Consider the following 15003-nt stretch of genomic DNA (forward strand, 5'->3'; position numbering starts at 1 on the left):
GAAGGTGCGCTGCTATTAGTCCAAGTTGTCAGGTCCACAGCAAAGGGGGAGGTGGAGGGTGGAAGCTGGGTCCAGCCATGGGTCAGCTTATGGCCAGGGCTCGCCTGGCACGTGTGTGTATGTATGTGTGTGTGGTCTATGGCGGATTCAATAATAAATAAGTGCCCAAAAACCATAGCATACTTCTGTGCGCCCCTTAAACTTTTTGCGTAAACTGTGCGTTCGTCATGTCCAACTTTTTTCTGCTGGTTTCGGTCTGGTTTGTTCCTCTTACTGTTATTGCCATTACACACAATTGCCGTCTGGCTGCATAAGGGGACAGAGCTCACCGATAGGACGCCAGTCCCACACGCGCGCGCACACACGAACAGTGAGCACTTGAAGAAAGTTTTGCAAATTGAAGGTTTTTTCTGTGTCTCTGGGCTTCTTATACACGAGTCACTTTAAAAATGCTTTCGTTCTAGTGGAGCCTCCAGGAAATTAGTTGCTTTTGTTCAGTTTTAGTTACTTTAAAAATATTACTTCCGTTTAAAATAAGCCGCCGGTTTCTCCTGTTAGAACGTCTTTTTTATGTTCTCAAATGGACTACTCCTGTGAGTTTTGATTCCCGCTTGGGCAGTGCCTACTGTACTGGCGCATTCGTTGAGTCACCATACGCATTAAATTCAATTTAAAATTCATGGCATTAACTTTAACTTCAAGTTAAGTCCACCGCATGCAACTTGATAAAATGTCTGAGAGGAGAGCCGAGGACATGCCAGTACGAGTATAGAGTGGTGGTCGGCGTCGGGGTCGGGGTCGGTGGTTGGAGTCGGGATTGCGGGCAAGAGAGAGGTCACTGCAGTAGAGCGATTTTAACTTAGTTTGTGCTTTCACTCTCTCCTCTTTCCCCCTCTCTCACTCACACACTCTCGACTCGTCTCGGTGTGTATGTGTGTACGTGTGTGTGTGCGTTGATGCTTTCCTTTTATGTTGGCATCATTTTTGCAGTTTTATAATTTGATTGCATACTTTTCGGGATGCCCATTAACACTAGACGCTCATGTGTGTGTGTGTGTGTGCATGTTTTTCTGCACAGGCATGCATGTGTCCGTGTCTGGAGCTGTGTTGCAGCTTTTAGCTAGCTAATTGCGGCCAATTGGCCGGCACAAAATGGCAAAACAAAACCACCGCAAAATGTACCCATTCACACCCATACTTACAATTGCACTCGTTCGAGTTGCTGGACACAAAAAGAGAAGAGCCCTGAAATGTATGGCATTGGCTGCATCGGAGGCAGCCCACTTACTATATTTATGCTAAATAGTTGGAACGAGCTCCGGCAGCCGACAACCGGCAACCGGCAGCTGCATAAACAATTCCCCGTCGAGTGCCACAACTTTCAGGATAAGCTCGGTGGCAACTAATTTTCGGTAATTAAACTGTTTGGCGAAACATTGATTGTCCCTGATTGATGTACTTTAATTATAGAACATGCTAAGAGTTAAGTAATGAGCTAGGAAAAAGGCCTATATGGAGTTCAATCAAAATTCCCCCTTAATGGCACAGCATCCGAAAAGTATATATATGCTATACGATTTCTTAAAGCTTTTATTAAAAGTCCTTCCTGTTGGAGGTTTTATCCCTAAAAATTATCAATAGATTAGCAACTAATATATAAGACGTACCTAAGGGCTTTCATATTTCATAAAAAATCCTCGAACCAAACCAAACGTAATCTATGAGAACCGCTTTGGCTTAGATCCCAAAGATCCCAAACAGTTGGAGCTTCATATATGATACATTTTGGGTGACAACTTTCGACAAAGCCTGAGCCCAAATCTAGAGTTTCAATTAAGATTGGTTTTCAAAGATTTAACCAAGCGAAAACGTTGAAGGTATTCTCACACTAAGCCGCAAAATCTTCTTAGGGCGACCACCTTTTGCGAGTGGCTTCCAAAGCCGAGTTCAACCCCAACGGTGGCTTGAACTAAGCCAGATTGATTGGCATCCATGCATAGCCAAGTCCAGCGCAGTCCAGACCAGACCAGACTCTGTCAAGTCTCAGTAATTGCTGGGCATTAAAAATACATAACATTATTACATTTCCATTAAATCGTATCGCCTAATGATTGGAAATGATTTTGAATAGAAGCCTCTGAAAATTTAATAAAGCAATCATGTTACAATATTAATGCACTTCGTTTAGCACAATCAATCAACTAATTGGCCGAGTCTGTTAATAGGTGAGTATCAGATTTCGTAACAGATAAGTTCATTTGTTGAAAATAATAAGTATGAGTATGCGTATGAGTCTTATGCAAATTGGTGATACAATTTAAGGAAAATTTGAATGGGAATTGAATAATTTGCTGGGAATTGCTGTGGCTTTGTGTGCCTGTGCAATCCTTTGACTGTCTAAGCCAACTTGATGGCTCTTTTGGCCACGTTAGCCACTTGAAGCCAACCCCAACATGAGTGGCTGTGGAGGGGGAACTTCAAAGAACTTCCAACTTGAAATCACGTCGCTTTATTAGTTCAACTTTCAGCCTGGGAGCTCCAGCGCCCACCCATTCTGATCCCCAGATCCCAGACAGCTCATCCCCACTTCCACTTCCATTCCCATTCCCCCCCTTTCCATCCTATTCCCCATCCCAGGTGCCAGTGGCAGTGGCAGTGGCAGTGGTGCTGATGGTGCGGATACTGGCAGTGCTGGTAACCTATTGACGTTTATTGAATCAAAATCGTTTTGTCCGCCTCCAAGCCGGCTTCTCGTTTGGCTTTGGTCTGGCTTGGTTGGGTCTATTCTGGTGTGGTCTGGTCTGGTTTGGTTTGGTTTTGTTCTTTGGTTCGTTGCTTTGTTGCGGTGCCGTAAAAAACGAACGGAAAGTTGGAGTGGGAGCTGGAGCTGGAGCTGAAGCTGGAGCTGGGAGCAGGAGCTGAAAGAAGAAATGTTTGCGCGAACTGGCAAAAAACAAAAGAGATTTCCCCACGGAGCGTGTGCTCAACAAACGGCTAAGCCTTTCAACTCCATCGTTTCCCGATCTCCCACTCGCACTCCCACTGCATCATTCCCGCACCAGTTCGTACCCATTCGTACTCCGGCAAACATTTCAAATCGGCGGGTCATGATTCAAGCACTCAGTCAGCTGTATTTTATTGAATTAAGGCGGAGCATCGACTGTTCTGTTCGATGGAGGCGCTGGAAGGCACGGCGTGGCAGGAGGACAACAAATGCGACGCTGGGGGCCAGAGTTTTCGTTTCGATACGGATGCAGTGGCCGCAGACTCTGCACTCTACACTGTACACTCTGCATCATGCACTCACATAACACTCTGTACCCTCTCTGTACTCTGTACTCTTCTGCAGCCGGTGCCGGTGTCGGTGCCGGTGCCGGTCCCGGATCTGGGGCTTGGGTTACCCCTCACGCCCCTTGATAACTTCATAAATCAAAGCGTTTGTTCAGTCATTTTTAGAATTTGTTTGCCGCCGGTGCCGCTTCTGCTGCCGTTCCTGCTGCTCCTGCTGATGCAATGCACTGCAACCTATGAGAATGCCAAACAGGGATTTTTGTTCTTTTTCCTCTGCTTTTTTTCCACAGATTTTTTTCGCTGCTCGCTTCTGCAGCGGTATGAAGTATATATTGGTTTCTAGGGGCATATGTAACAGTTGCGTGGCATGTTCCTTCAGCCATGGAGATTCATTGCTTAAATTACATATTTTGATTTGAAATTTTTCTTTGTCTTTGTATATAAACAGGCTTTCACCCAAGAATGGAGGGGCTCTCCCAACTTGACCATAACTTTGCCCAAGCTATACTAAATGGCAGGCATTGAAAGGCCTTAATTTGACTCAACATTGACTTACTCCACTTATCCCAACATGATAGCAACTCCGAAAGATATCGCATTTGTTCGAGTCCAAGAAAGCCTCGTCGAATGCACCTTGATTCAGCAATGATGTCCATTCTTGAGAGATCTTTCAAGGGAACTTTCTTTTAGGTAGATTGCGAAAGAGTTGAAGCGAAATCACTTCAGTGGGTATCCTCTGGACGCGACTTTTCAGCCTTCTCTTTCCTGTCGGCTCTCATTTTTTCCCATCCTTCCTTTTCCTTTTCGTTTTTTCCATTCCATTCCTTTTCTTTCTTCCCTTTCCTGCACTTTGTTGTAATTTCTCTGGTTGCAGTAGCTGTTCCTGTTGTTCTTATTGTTGTTGTTGTTGTTGTTGTTGCTGCTGCTGCTGCTGTTGCTGTTGCATGCGCATATTTGTTCGCTCCTCTGAGTACCACCTATATACCATAGAATGTTTGTCTGTTTGCTCGATGTTCGCTTGCTGGTTTGCTGGTCTGCTCGTTTGCATTTGTTCCACTCCTCTACAAACACCACCCCCAACACCCCCACCCCCACAAACCCCCAACCCCACTTTATTGAGTTAAATTACAATTGTGGGCGGTGGTGGCTTCTGTTCATTGATGTGTCACGTGTGACATTGTCATTTGTTTAAGCTTTATTAATGGTTTTCTGGCTTTGTTCTGTTGCGGGTCTCGTCCCGAATATGGTGGAAGCTCCCAAAAAGTAGGCAACACTTTTGCATTTTCTAGGGGATTGCCCTTTTTAGGGTTGAGAGAGAGAGAGAGAGAGAGAGAGCGAGTGGGGTAGGTGGTGGCTATTGTATTGTAAGTTCGGGGTGGAGTGGAGCAGCTTCTCTAATTAGTGCTTGCTTACAGGGGCCTGAGAACTCTTGACAGCCGGCGCCTTCAAGTATGCAGCAAGTTTTGCAAAATACGATTTGCATATTAAACCAAAAAGTGCGCAATGTGGGAGAGGATTAGTGGGGGAGCAGGGGAGAGAGGGAAGGCAGCAGTGTGCCCAGACTCGGTGCGTCGGCAGAGGGGTAGAAGTGGGGCCAGCTCATTGAAATTGAACGGAAATTTTGCGCCCGAGTTGAGCAAAAGTTGTCCAACTTTTCCTTCTTCTTGTTTTTCCTGTTTCCATTTCTGCTTTTTTCCCTGTTTCCTAGCTTTTTCTTTTTTTGTTTTTTTTTTTTCTTTACGCTTTTTGCTGTTTTTCATGTTGTTTAGCTTCGCTTTCTAAGTATTTGCTGATTATATTTTTTTTTGGCTTTCCCTCTCCCTTTCTACTTCTATTTCATTCACACGCTCGCTTTGACTTATTTGCTGCACAATGAATGCCATTTTGGTCTAGACATTGGCCGCAGCCAGCCATTGCCGCCTTGGCCACGCTCGAGACCGGTGGTCCGGCAAGCTGCCACAAAGTGGGCAAGGGAAAGGGATGGCAGCACCATCTGCCTGAATCGCAAAGGTCCGCCAAACAGCCACTGCGATTGCATGGAGATTATGTGCCTCAATCAAGACTACAAACCCATTTTGTACGAGTAATTAACATCGACAATCAATAGAATATTCCGTTTTATTCCAATTGAAACTATTCGCGGCTGTAGAATCTTCTATGGTTCTAAAGCTCTGGCGGGGAGGACTACCATCTAAAACTAGTAGCTTATATGAGTATTTAAGAACACTTACGATAGTGCTATTCCATTTCAGATATTTCTGACAGCAGCTGCCACTGTTCCGCAAGTCTCAGATGGGAGAACTATCAATCGTTGAATGTACCCCATAATCCTCTTCAAAAGTCTATGGCCAACTGAACCTGTTGAGCTGCTGTTGTGTTTTTTTATGGAATTGCTGAGGAAATCAAATTTTTTCATATAATGTTCGTATAACTTTTGTTTGCGCTCAGGTGGAGCCGGTGGAGACGGTGGACTGCGGCATGGACGTGAGCATGGGCGTTGGCAACATGACCTGGCCTGGGGTCATACCTGGAACAGGGTAAGCTTATAAGTTTATAAAGTTGTGGATGGACACACGTGTCGCTGCTTTTCAGGTCGGCTCAAAAGGGACTCAGCCCCTTGTTGTTTTTGTATCGCAGAAAGAGATTACTTTTTGTTGTTTTGTTGTTGCATGGTCAAAGGGTATTGGACTTCAATGCGTTGTTTGCTTGTCGACTACTCAAACTGGCCGTCTGTGTCAGTGGCTGTGGCAGTGTCGGTGTGTCGGTGCCTGTGCCTGTCGCTGGATCCCGGAGTGAAACTTATCGCATTACGCATACGCACCATGGGACGCCGTGAAATCGATTGGCATGCACATAATCTGCTCGTTTTCTTCTCCCTTTCGAGCTCCAGCTTCCAGCTTTAGTTAATTCATATTCAGACTTAAGCTGATTTTACATTGCGTTAATTATGGCAAGTTTCTCCTTACTAATTTCTGCCTGGAAATGTGTGCATTGTTCTGGCAGTTACATTGTTCAGATTGCAGGTTACCTGCCATGCCATGCGAGTTTTGGGTTACACACATTCACATTTCCCACTCTGTTGAAGCCCATCGATTAGTCATCGGATATGCAAATAGCCGCATCTCTTGCATTGGAGTGATTGCTGAGGCTTTTAGACAGTGGACAACGCCCAAAGGTCTCCTAGTAACTTAGCCACTTATGAATATTGGCTATGCTCAGGATATAGACAGCTGATTGGGTCATAGCGCCTCTCCGAAGGGCTTTCCAGATGTCCATGTGTACTTCTGACAATTCCCACTGCCGATCCCTCCGTGGTTTATCTTCCGTCTATTAGCTACCCGTTAAGCTCTCGATCTTGCTCTCTCGGGCCGCTCTCTGTGTCACCGTCCTGGCTCTTTGTTCGCAGCCAACAATGACGGGGAGCCACGGGGTTGTGGCACCGGCAACGCCGGCTATTATGTAACGAATTAACCTAATAAACTCTACCGGCTGCCTTTGTGGCATGTCCTTAGCCTCAGCTTAGTTCTGTCTGAGGTTTTAATAAGGCATTTCCCCTGGTTGTCGCCACCATCCGTTGCCCCCACTGTCCCCTCCCTTTCTAAGTAACACTTAGAAGCTTAAAGCCGCAATCCTCGGGTTTTCATTTCATGTTTTTATACCCTTACCATTGGGTATCTCAGAAATAACATAAATAAGATGTGTTGTTCCTTGTTTTAGTATACATTTAACCCTGCAAGGGTACTCCAGGCTCCGGCCCTCAAAGCTACACTTTTCTTCTTGTTGTTATTACTCCTTTTTGCGCACTCTTTTACAATGAAATCGCTGACATTCCTTGCCAATTTTATTAACAACAATGAACAGGCAAGTGTCGTTTCTGCTGCTGCCAATGCCACTGCTGGGAGGGGACGGAGAGCCTTTGGCTTGCTACGTTACTGCGTTGCCACCCACAATTCGTTTTCTGCATTATACTGTTTGTTAGGCAGACGGCGATAGCCTTTGACTGGCGACGAGTGGAGAACAATGCAGGCTACAAAATACAACAGCAGCAACACCGAAAAACAAGAAAGAAAGCAAGGAAGAAAGTCAGGAGCCCCCGACATCGGATCGAAGAAGGCAATACCCTTGCAAGCGGATAGACTTTACAACAGCATCGAGTGGAAAAATCATTGCTTAACAGCAGCTTATCCGAATGGCATATCCTGTTTGAGCTCTCCTGCAAAATCAACCTTTAATCGGCAATTGGGCTAGAGATAAAGGGATAGCAAATGCTCTCTGCTCTGCCTGTTGATGCACCCTTCGGCGAGGGTATACAGAGAAATCGGGAAAAAAATAATGGCTTGACTTTCAATTGCACAATGACAATAGCAAGAACAACAGCAGCAGCAGCAACAGCGGCAGCAGCGACATCGGGAGCCACCAACGGCAATCAACAAACAACGCCGACAACAATAAAAGGCACGGCCAAGTGGCGTGGCAGGGGCATTGCCATTGCGGGCATTGGGGGGAGTGTAGTAGCGCTACTGTTTTCCAACGGTAGGGGGGGGGGGTGGCCGCGATGGCGAGGAAATCAAAATTAATTCCAGTACGGAACCTGCTGCAGTTGTTCACCAGAACAGAGCCTGGACATCGGCTGGACAGAGGCTGGGCGGAGTCCCGCAGCGAAAGCGAGAGCGAGCGATAGAGAGCGTGAAAGAGATTTTGGGTTACAAATGGGACAGAGGAGGGTAGAGCCATTCCCGAACAGGATTCACATTGTTTTTGCTCTTTGCTGCTTTTGTGGCTCCACAGGCTCCACGATGCAGAATATGCATCGATATAAATGAATTGTTGGAATACGTGGAGGAGGAGGAGGAGGATGGTGGCCGAGCTGAATGGATGAAAGTCCTTTAGGCCTACGAAGCGGAGGCCGCAGAACATGATGACTGCCATAGATTGTTTGCTTTTACATAAATATATCGAGTGTAAGGACTTCATAATCGAATTATACCCGTACAAGCAAAGACCACGAAATTGGAAAAATGTTGTAGATTCAAAGTGAAGAAGGCTTAAAGCTACTGATCAAATGACTATAGAAAAATGTGCAGATCAAGAAAACGATATTCAAACACCCCTCCTGGTTGGAAATGATGGAAAAAGAGACAGTCCAATGTAATAATAATCTTTATTATTTCTTTATCCGCACAGAGTATACGATCAGTCAATGTATCAGCCACAGAGATTTCCATTTACCTAGACGATTACTATATACAAATGTGCATATAAACACCTTTGAGGGTTCTACAAATTCCCTCTCAAATTTAAAATATTCCCCCATTCCCATTTACATATCATTTTGGGGGTATGATAGCCAAGCTTATTCCCAAATCCGATCAGGTTCCGTCCCAAAGGCAAATCAATTCAAATTAGATGAAAATTATAGTTGAAATTGCCGTTGATGATGCACCACCCACAACGGCATACCATTACACCCATCCTTCGCCTCCGTCTGGGCCCCATTCTGATTAACAGTTGCCCTCTCCCGACTCTTTTCTCGAAGGCCTCGATGGACGCCACCAAAACCCTCGCAATCAGAGTGCCCGTATCGAAATCGAAGCGGTGGCAGAAAGCAATTGCTGGATGACCAGACCACCAGTTGCCCATTTTCCGGCCACAAGCTGATTACAGTCTAATAAGTATTCGTAGGGCGTGACCGAGAGGGGTCGCTAGGTTAATAGGTCTCCAAAGGGTCATCGCACACACACACACACACATATCCAATAAAAGGGAAAAGTCGGAGGAGGGAAAGCAAAAGCGAAAAGAATTCAAATTGAAGGCCACAAAACGAAATCTTAACGATAAAATGAGTTCAAAAGTTACGCATCAAACGGGAAAAACAGCATCAGCAATGGCAACACAAACACATTCGGATATAACCACACGCCGATACCCACCCACACGCTCACACACTCACACACTCGCACAGAAAGACTCAGAGATACAGCCACACAGGCACAGATACCCGCACACACAGGGCTATCCCACGTCCTTTGTGCTGCATACTTTACGGGGCTCGTCGGGTTTTTGGCATTTTGATTTTGATGTGTTCATTTGCACTTGTCCTTCACCACCCCACACCCCACACCACACACCGCACACCCCTAACCTGCGACCCCACACAACAAACAAAACCAAAGCACACCACAGCAAGTCCCTCTCTGCACCACAACGGTCTGTGCAGCACTCCCATTCAACCATTGAGATAAATTAAATTTAAACTGATAATAAAAAAAGAAATTTACGAGCCAATATGGCAGGGAGTTGGCCTTGAAGAAGGTGCCGCTAAAGAGAGAGAGACAGAGAGAGTGGAGAGTGGGGAACAAACCCTTCACTCTACAATACAAATAAATAATAACAAAAGGCCAAACAACAGCTGACAGCAAAGGAGCAACAACAATAGGAACAACAGCTCCAGGTCCCAACAAAGGCATCAAGAGGCGAAGAAAGAGAAAGAGAAAGAGCCTCCTCCAGGAGGAGAAGAGAGGGACAGAGAGCAAGAGACAGGGAAGAGAGAAAAGAGAGAAATGGTAGCCAGAGACGAGGGAAAGGAGCAGGATCCAGATAAGAACAAGACAAGTGCAGTGCGAGATAAACTTAACAACAAACGAAGTCAACAGCAACCCAAACACAGACAGGCAAACGGCGAGGGGGGAAGAGTGCCTGATAAGGGTGTGGGGGTGACAGGGGTTAGAGGGGGAAGCATCCCCTCACACACACACATACACAGAAAGCAGAGAAAGACAGGAACACATATGGCTTTGGCCCACAATAAGAGAAAGAACAATGGCATTGACAATGTTTAGCACATGAGAAAAGAGAGAAGTGTGGGCCAAAGGGCGATAGAGGGGCGGTTGAAGTGGGAGTATTGCAAGCTACTTTAAGCAGAAGGTAAGGCAGTCCCCAAGAGCTACCTTCATTGAGCACGAGGACCGCGGGTGCTGGCTCACCTTCGTATCAATATACTTTGGAGCAGAAGAAACAGTAAGAGATGGGAGAAGAGCGGAGGCGGAGGCGGATGAGAGAGAGTCGAGAGCACAGTGCACAGAGCACAGGGCAGGTCGTGGGTTTGAGCTTTTTAGCCATAACAACAGATTTCCACTGCTTAGTTGATACTTATCCTGGGCACTCACACACACACACCACACTGGCACCGTTCCGAGCAACAATCAAACGTAAAAGTATATGACGTAAGTGTACATACGTAATACGTAATGTTTGCTTAACGTGAGACGAGACAGCGACAAAAGGAGATTAGAATCAAACACAAAGCAGCCCCAAGACCAAGTCCAATTTCAATTCAATCTATTATAAGAAAAAGAGAAAGATACCTAGGAGAGGAGAGAAGATGAAAGAGTGGAATGAAGTGGATTGGAGTAGAGGGGAGGCACTAATTTAATAGGAAATGGAATTAAATAGGCCGCAAGTGAACATGTGGGGAAGCCACATAGAACATTTATGGATGATGACTTCAAGTCGTTAGTGATCTGACTTTATATTTCATGGCTCCCTTCTTGAATTTCTTTCACCTGAATGCATCTCTGGGATCCAATCTGACAGGCTTGGAATCAAATGTTTATTTATTTTTTCCTTCCTTGCGGTGATATTCTGAATCTCTCTTAAACTTCGGCAAATGTCTGTACTTTCTTTGAAGTTTCTGCTACTTTATCTCATACCGTTCTGCTTTGGGCCTTTGTCAAATCTTCTTTTTAAGCTTATATCCACTCTTCTTATTTTCCCCACACTCGTCCCGTTCTTGCAACTCTTCCTAGAGTTCCAACTCATCATTATGTATCTCACTCGGACCATCTCCACCACCCGCTTCCTTTCCGATGCCGCAATATCTCCAGACGGCTCCCTTTTCCAATTCCACACATATTCCCTTTAATATCAATATGACCCTCAATCCATGGTACGTCGTAAAGGCTTCTCCACCGGGCGCCGAAAACTATGCTAAATGATTTCATTTAACCAGCAAATGACACCAACACCAATACACCAACTACACCAACAACTCCAACAGCAACAGCAACGGCAGCAGACGCGAAATGCCGAATGTATGTCGGAGCAGGGCAAAGGAAAACGAATGTAATTGCAGCAAATGAATAAATGAGGCGAGGCAGACTGAAGCCCCCATTGGGATATGGGATATCTAGTGGTATCCCTATGTCTGCCCTTCGCATTCATTCGCTTTCCTTCCCTTCCCAGCCACACATCGATGTGGCTTGAATGCAACGCATGTTTTGCCGCTTATTGCCCCACCAACAACAACGCTGGCACAACGAAAAAAACAACAAAGGAACGCTAGCCTATGGCCCCGAAGCGTTTAATACACTTACAGTTCAATCGTTCCCATGAAATCTATATGTTATACTACACATGGCTGTTCGATTAGTAGATGACTTGGTTCTTTTGGAAGTACTTATTTATCAAGAGATCGTTCTATACAAAGCTATGGCAGGTATATCTATTTTGGATGCCTCTGTGCTTGGCAACCATCTGCTCAAAATCATAAAACCCACTGAAAGGGCACCAAAAACCAAAAAAAAAAGCACACAAAATGAGGAAATGTAAGCACACTCCCTCTGCTGCTCCTTATTCGTGCTCCTGCCACTGCTCCACCGCTCTGCACCATTCTGGTGCTTCATAAATTCAAATTTGATTTTCATGTTGATTATGATGCGAGAGATGCGCAGATGATGATGGAAATGAAGATTGCAAATGGCAGTCAAGGCCCTATACAGAGACAGAGCCGTAACTGATGCCGTAGCAGGAACCAGGACCCGGAGTAAGTCAGAGCCCACAATCAGAGTCAGGAGCCAGAGCCAGAGCCATAGCCTGCCTCCTGATTATTGTCTCAGTGTGTGCGTATGCATGTGCGTGTGTGTCCTTTTCACACTCTCTTCTGGATGCGCATTTTAGAGCATGTCTGTAGCCGTAGCCGGGCCTACGCGTACGCGTATGTGTGGCTCCGTTGACTGTGTTTTGCATTCCTCTTGGATTTTTATTTACGGCTGGCCCTCTCTTTCTCTCTCTGTTCCATCCCGCTCCATTCGTCTTTTTCTTGGCTTTTACGCTCGCATTTACGGCTTTAATGAAACTTTTACCATGGCCCATTCAATCGGACTAGTGTCTGTGAGGGACGTATTTTTGTTTCGCCCAGAAGTCCCTCATTTAGCTATACAAGAGTACCCATACCCTGCACACGTACTCGTATTTGCGCTGTATATTCAGTATCTTCATAGAACGCTTTCAATCTTTTCAATTCACCAATAAGTGATTAATGGTCAATAGCAATTCAAACTTTTTGCTCGACGAAAGTTTCTCATGCTCTGCCTGGGTACGACTACTCCCCCAACTGATTGGACATGTGTTTGAGATGTGCAGAATCCATTTTAAGCGGGGTCTATTTTCAAGCCATTTCATTTGAACTGTACTTCAAATAAACTCAAATTTTGAGTTTAAATGGAAGCTTTTTGTACTTTGTTTGGTTCGTTGTGCACTCCAAATATCCTGCCACAAGCTGAGCAGACTCGCCGCTTCTTCCTGCAAACATGGCTTAAATTAGCTCTAGGTTTCTATACCATAATAATACATATGTTGGTGGCTGGAATTACATTTGGTCATCCATTGCTTGCTCCCCAAGTCGTATACCCCATCTACTGATTGCCTACACTGTCGCTTGATGATCCAGAAACTCCTCCACTACTAATCCGCATCCTCCATACAACGCATTAAAGTCTCGCATGAATCTCCACGAAAAGAAGCATTCCGTTTTTGTTCGGCATCATAGTAGGTCGGCTTAGAAATATCAATTGAAAATTATAGTCTGAACTGAATAGGCCAAGGAGCCTATGAAAACGAAAACAGATTTTGTGATTTTTAATCAAGTAGTCCTGCTGGAAAAACTCTCACTAACAGAGAGGCCGAAATACAGTTATTGTTTACGGATCTCTGACGAAAATAAAATATTCTACAAAAATGACTGAATCCGACGAGACCGGTTGGATACAATGGTTCTGCAAGCAGCGCGGAAACGAGTTCTTTGCATTCGTGGATGAGGAGTACATCCGCGACAAGTTCAACCTGATGTTCCTGGACACGGAGTTGAGAAACTATAGCAGCGCCCTCGATGTGATCCTCGACCTGAACTCAGGGTCCCGCTCCGATAATGGACCCCAGTCCGAGGTGGACGAAAGCGCCGAGAAGCTCTACGGGATGATCCACGCCCGCTTCATCCTCACCGATCGCGGCATTGATCTGATGATCAAGAAGTTCCACAAGGGCGTCTTTGGAACATGCCCACGCGTCTTCTGCCATCGCCAGCACGTGCTGCCCATCGGCCTGAGCGACACTCCCGGCGAGGAAATGGTGCGTCTCTACTGCCCCAAGTGCAACGACATCTACACTCCGAAGTCCGGTCGCCATCGCAACCTGGATGGCGCCTTCTTCGGCACTAACTTCCCCCAAATGCTGTTCATGGTCAAGCCGGAGGCGCGACCCAAGCGTTCAAAGACCAAGTTTGTGCCCAGGTGGGTTGAAAAATTATCTATTTATGATTTAATTTTTATTCATATACCCGTTCGATTCCCCAGACTTTATGGGTTCAAGATCCATCCACTGGCATATCGCACTGGGCCACAAAAGGGCCTGGACGAAACTGATATTTAGAATAAATGTCGCCTCAAAACAAAATTCTCCGTGCATCAAATCGTGCTAACATAAATGAGGTCGATTTGTGCTAAGAAACGGAAGTGTTTCCGTTCCCCTGTCCGTCTTGCAAGGGCAATTACACTGTGTGCTGAATCCTACAACATTACACTACAACAAGTCTGCTTCAAGTTGCTTTTCATAATTATAAAGGACTGTATCTAACAGATCTCCTAATCTGGCGAGTTTGTTTTAAGTTTTGTTTCAGAATCATAGAGAAGGGCTATATCTAACAGATTATAAAGGCCATAAGGAACAAATTAATTTACCATGCGTATGCTACTCCTTCCATGTGCTTACTCTTTCTCTCCCACACACTGTTCGCCGTGCAGTCTTTGCCACCTGTCGGAGAGGAGCGAGATATAACGGCTGTTGTTGGTGTGAGATAAGAGAGAAAACATTACATTAGATCAAACTAGAGGTCGTGGTTTCTCTCTATGTTTTTCCCAGCTCTCAGGCAATTGCGGGACAAAATAGAAAGAGATCGCAGTCTGCTTTGGTCTTCCTGTCAAAATCCTCCATTCCAATTAAAGGATATATGTATGTAGTTTACCAGGCATCTTAGAATGGCGAATATTTGTCAGTTCCAGCTGTGTGCACAGGATCCCGCAAGAAGCATATATACATCGACTAACGCTGAAGGTCTGATCCACTTTCCATTGAAATTATTTTGAAACCTGAAGGTTCGGTCGGTTTTTCCTTTAAAAGGACATTGTATAACCCCAAACAAACAACATCTGATAGTCAATCAATATATATTGGGCCGCTGAAGCTGATTCCTGCATCTACAAATCATAGGATATACATATGTATGTATCTTTGTTTAAATAAGGCACTTTCTTTGTATACGCTTTGATGTTGGTCGTCCCGACTGCCGTCCAACTCCAACTCATTAATCGTTAATGCTCTATAAAACGGAAAATGCTTCAGAGATCTATTAGGTTAAGGATTGAACCATGTGTTCGGCAT

The 15003-nt window shown here is 45.3% G+C and overlaps 1 protein-coding gene across 1 annotated transcript; it reads left to right on the forward strand.

The window, feature by feature from the left end:
- Window positions 1–13250: 13250 nt before the first annotated feature.
- LOC6598531 (casein kinase II subunit beta') lies at window positions 13251–14184 on the forward strand. Its single transcript, XM_002023691.2, has 2 exons — window positions 13251–13856; window positions 13920–14184. Exons 1-2 carry the CDS (start codon window positions 13306–13308, stop codon window positions 13993–13995), a joined length of 627 nt encoding a protein of 208 aa, XP_002023727.1. The 5' UTR covers window positions 13251–13305; the 3' UTR covers window positions 13996–14184.
- The last annotated feature ends 819 nt before the right edge of the window (window positions 14185–15003 follow it).

This window comes from Drosophila persimilis, unplaced genomic scaffold (assembly GCF_003286085.1).
Source record: "Drosophila persimilis strain 14011-0111.01,24,50 unplaced genomic scaffold, DperRS2 tig00000579-arrow-pilon, whole genome shotgun sequence".
Classification (NCBI taxonomy): Eukaryota; Metazoa; Arthropoda; class Insecta; order Diptera; family Drosophilidae; genus Drosophila; species Drosophila persimilis.

Coding starts and splice junctions, on each gene's coding strand:
- LOC6598531 (XM_002023691.2), top strand. CDS start 13,306: ATGACTGAATCCGACGAGACCGGTTGGATACAATGGTTCTGCAAGCAG. Junction 13,857..13,919: donor AAGACCAAGTTTGTGCCCAG/GTGGGTTGAAAA, acceptor TCGATTCCCCAG/ACTTTATGGGTTCAAGATCC.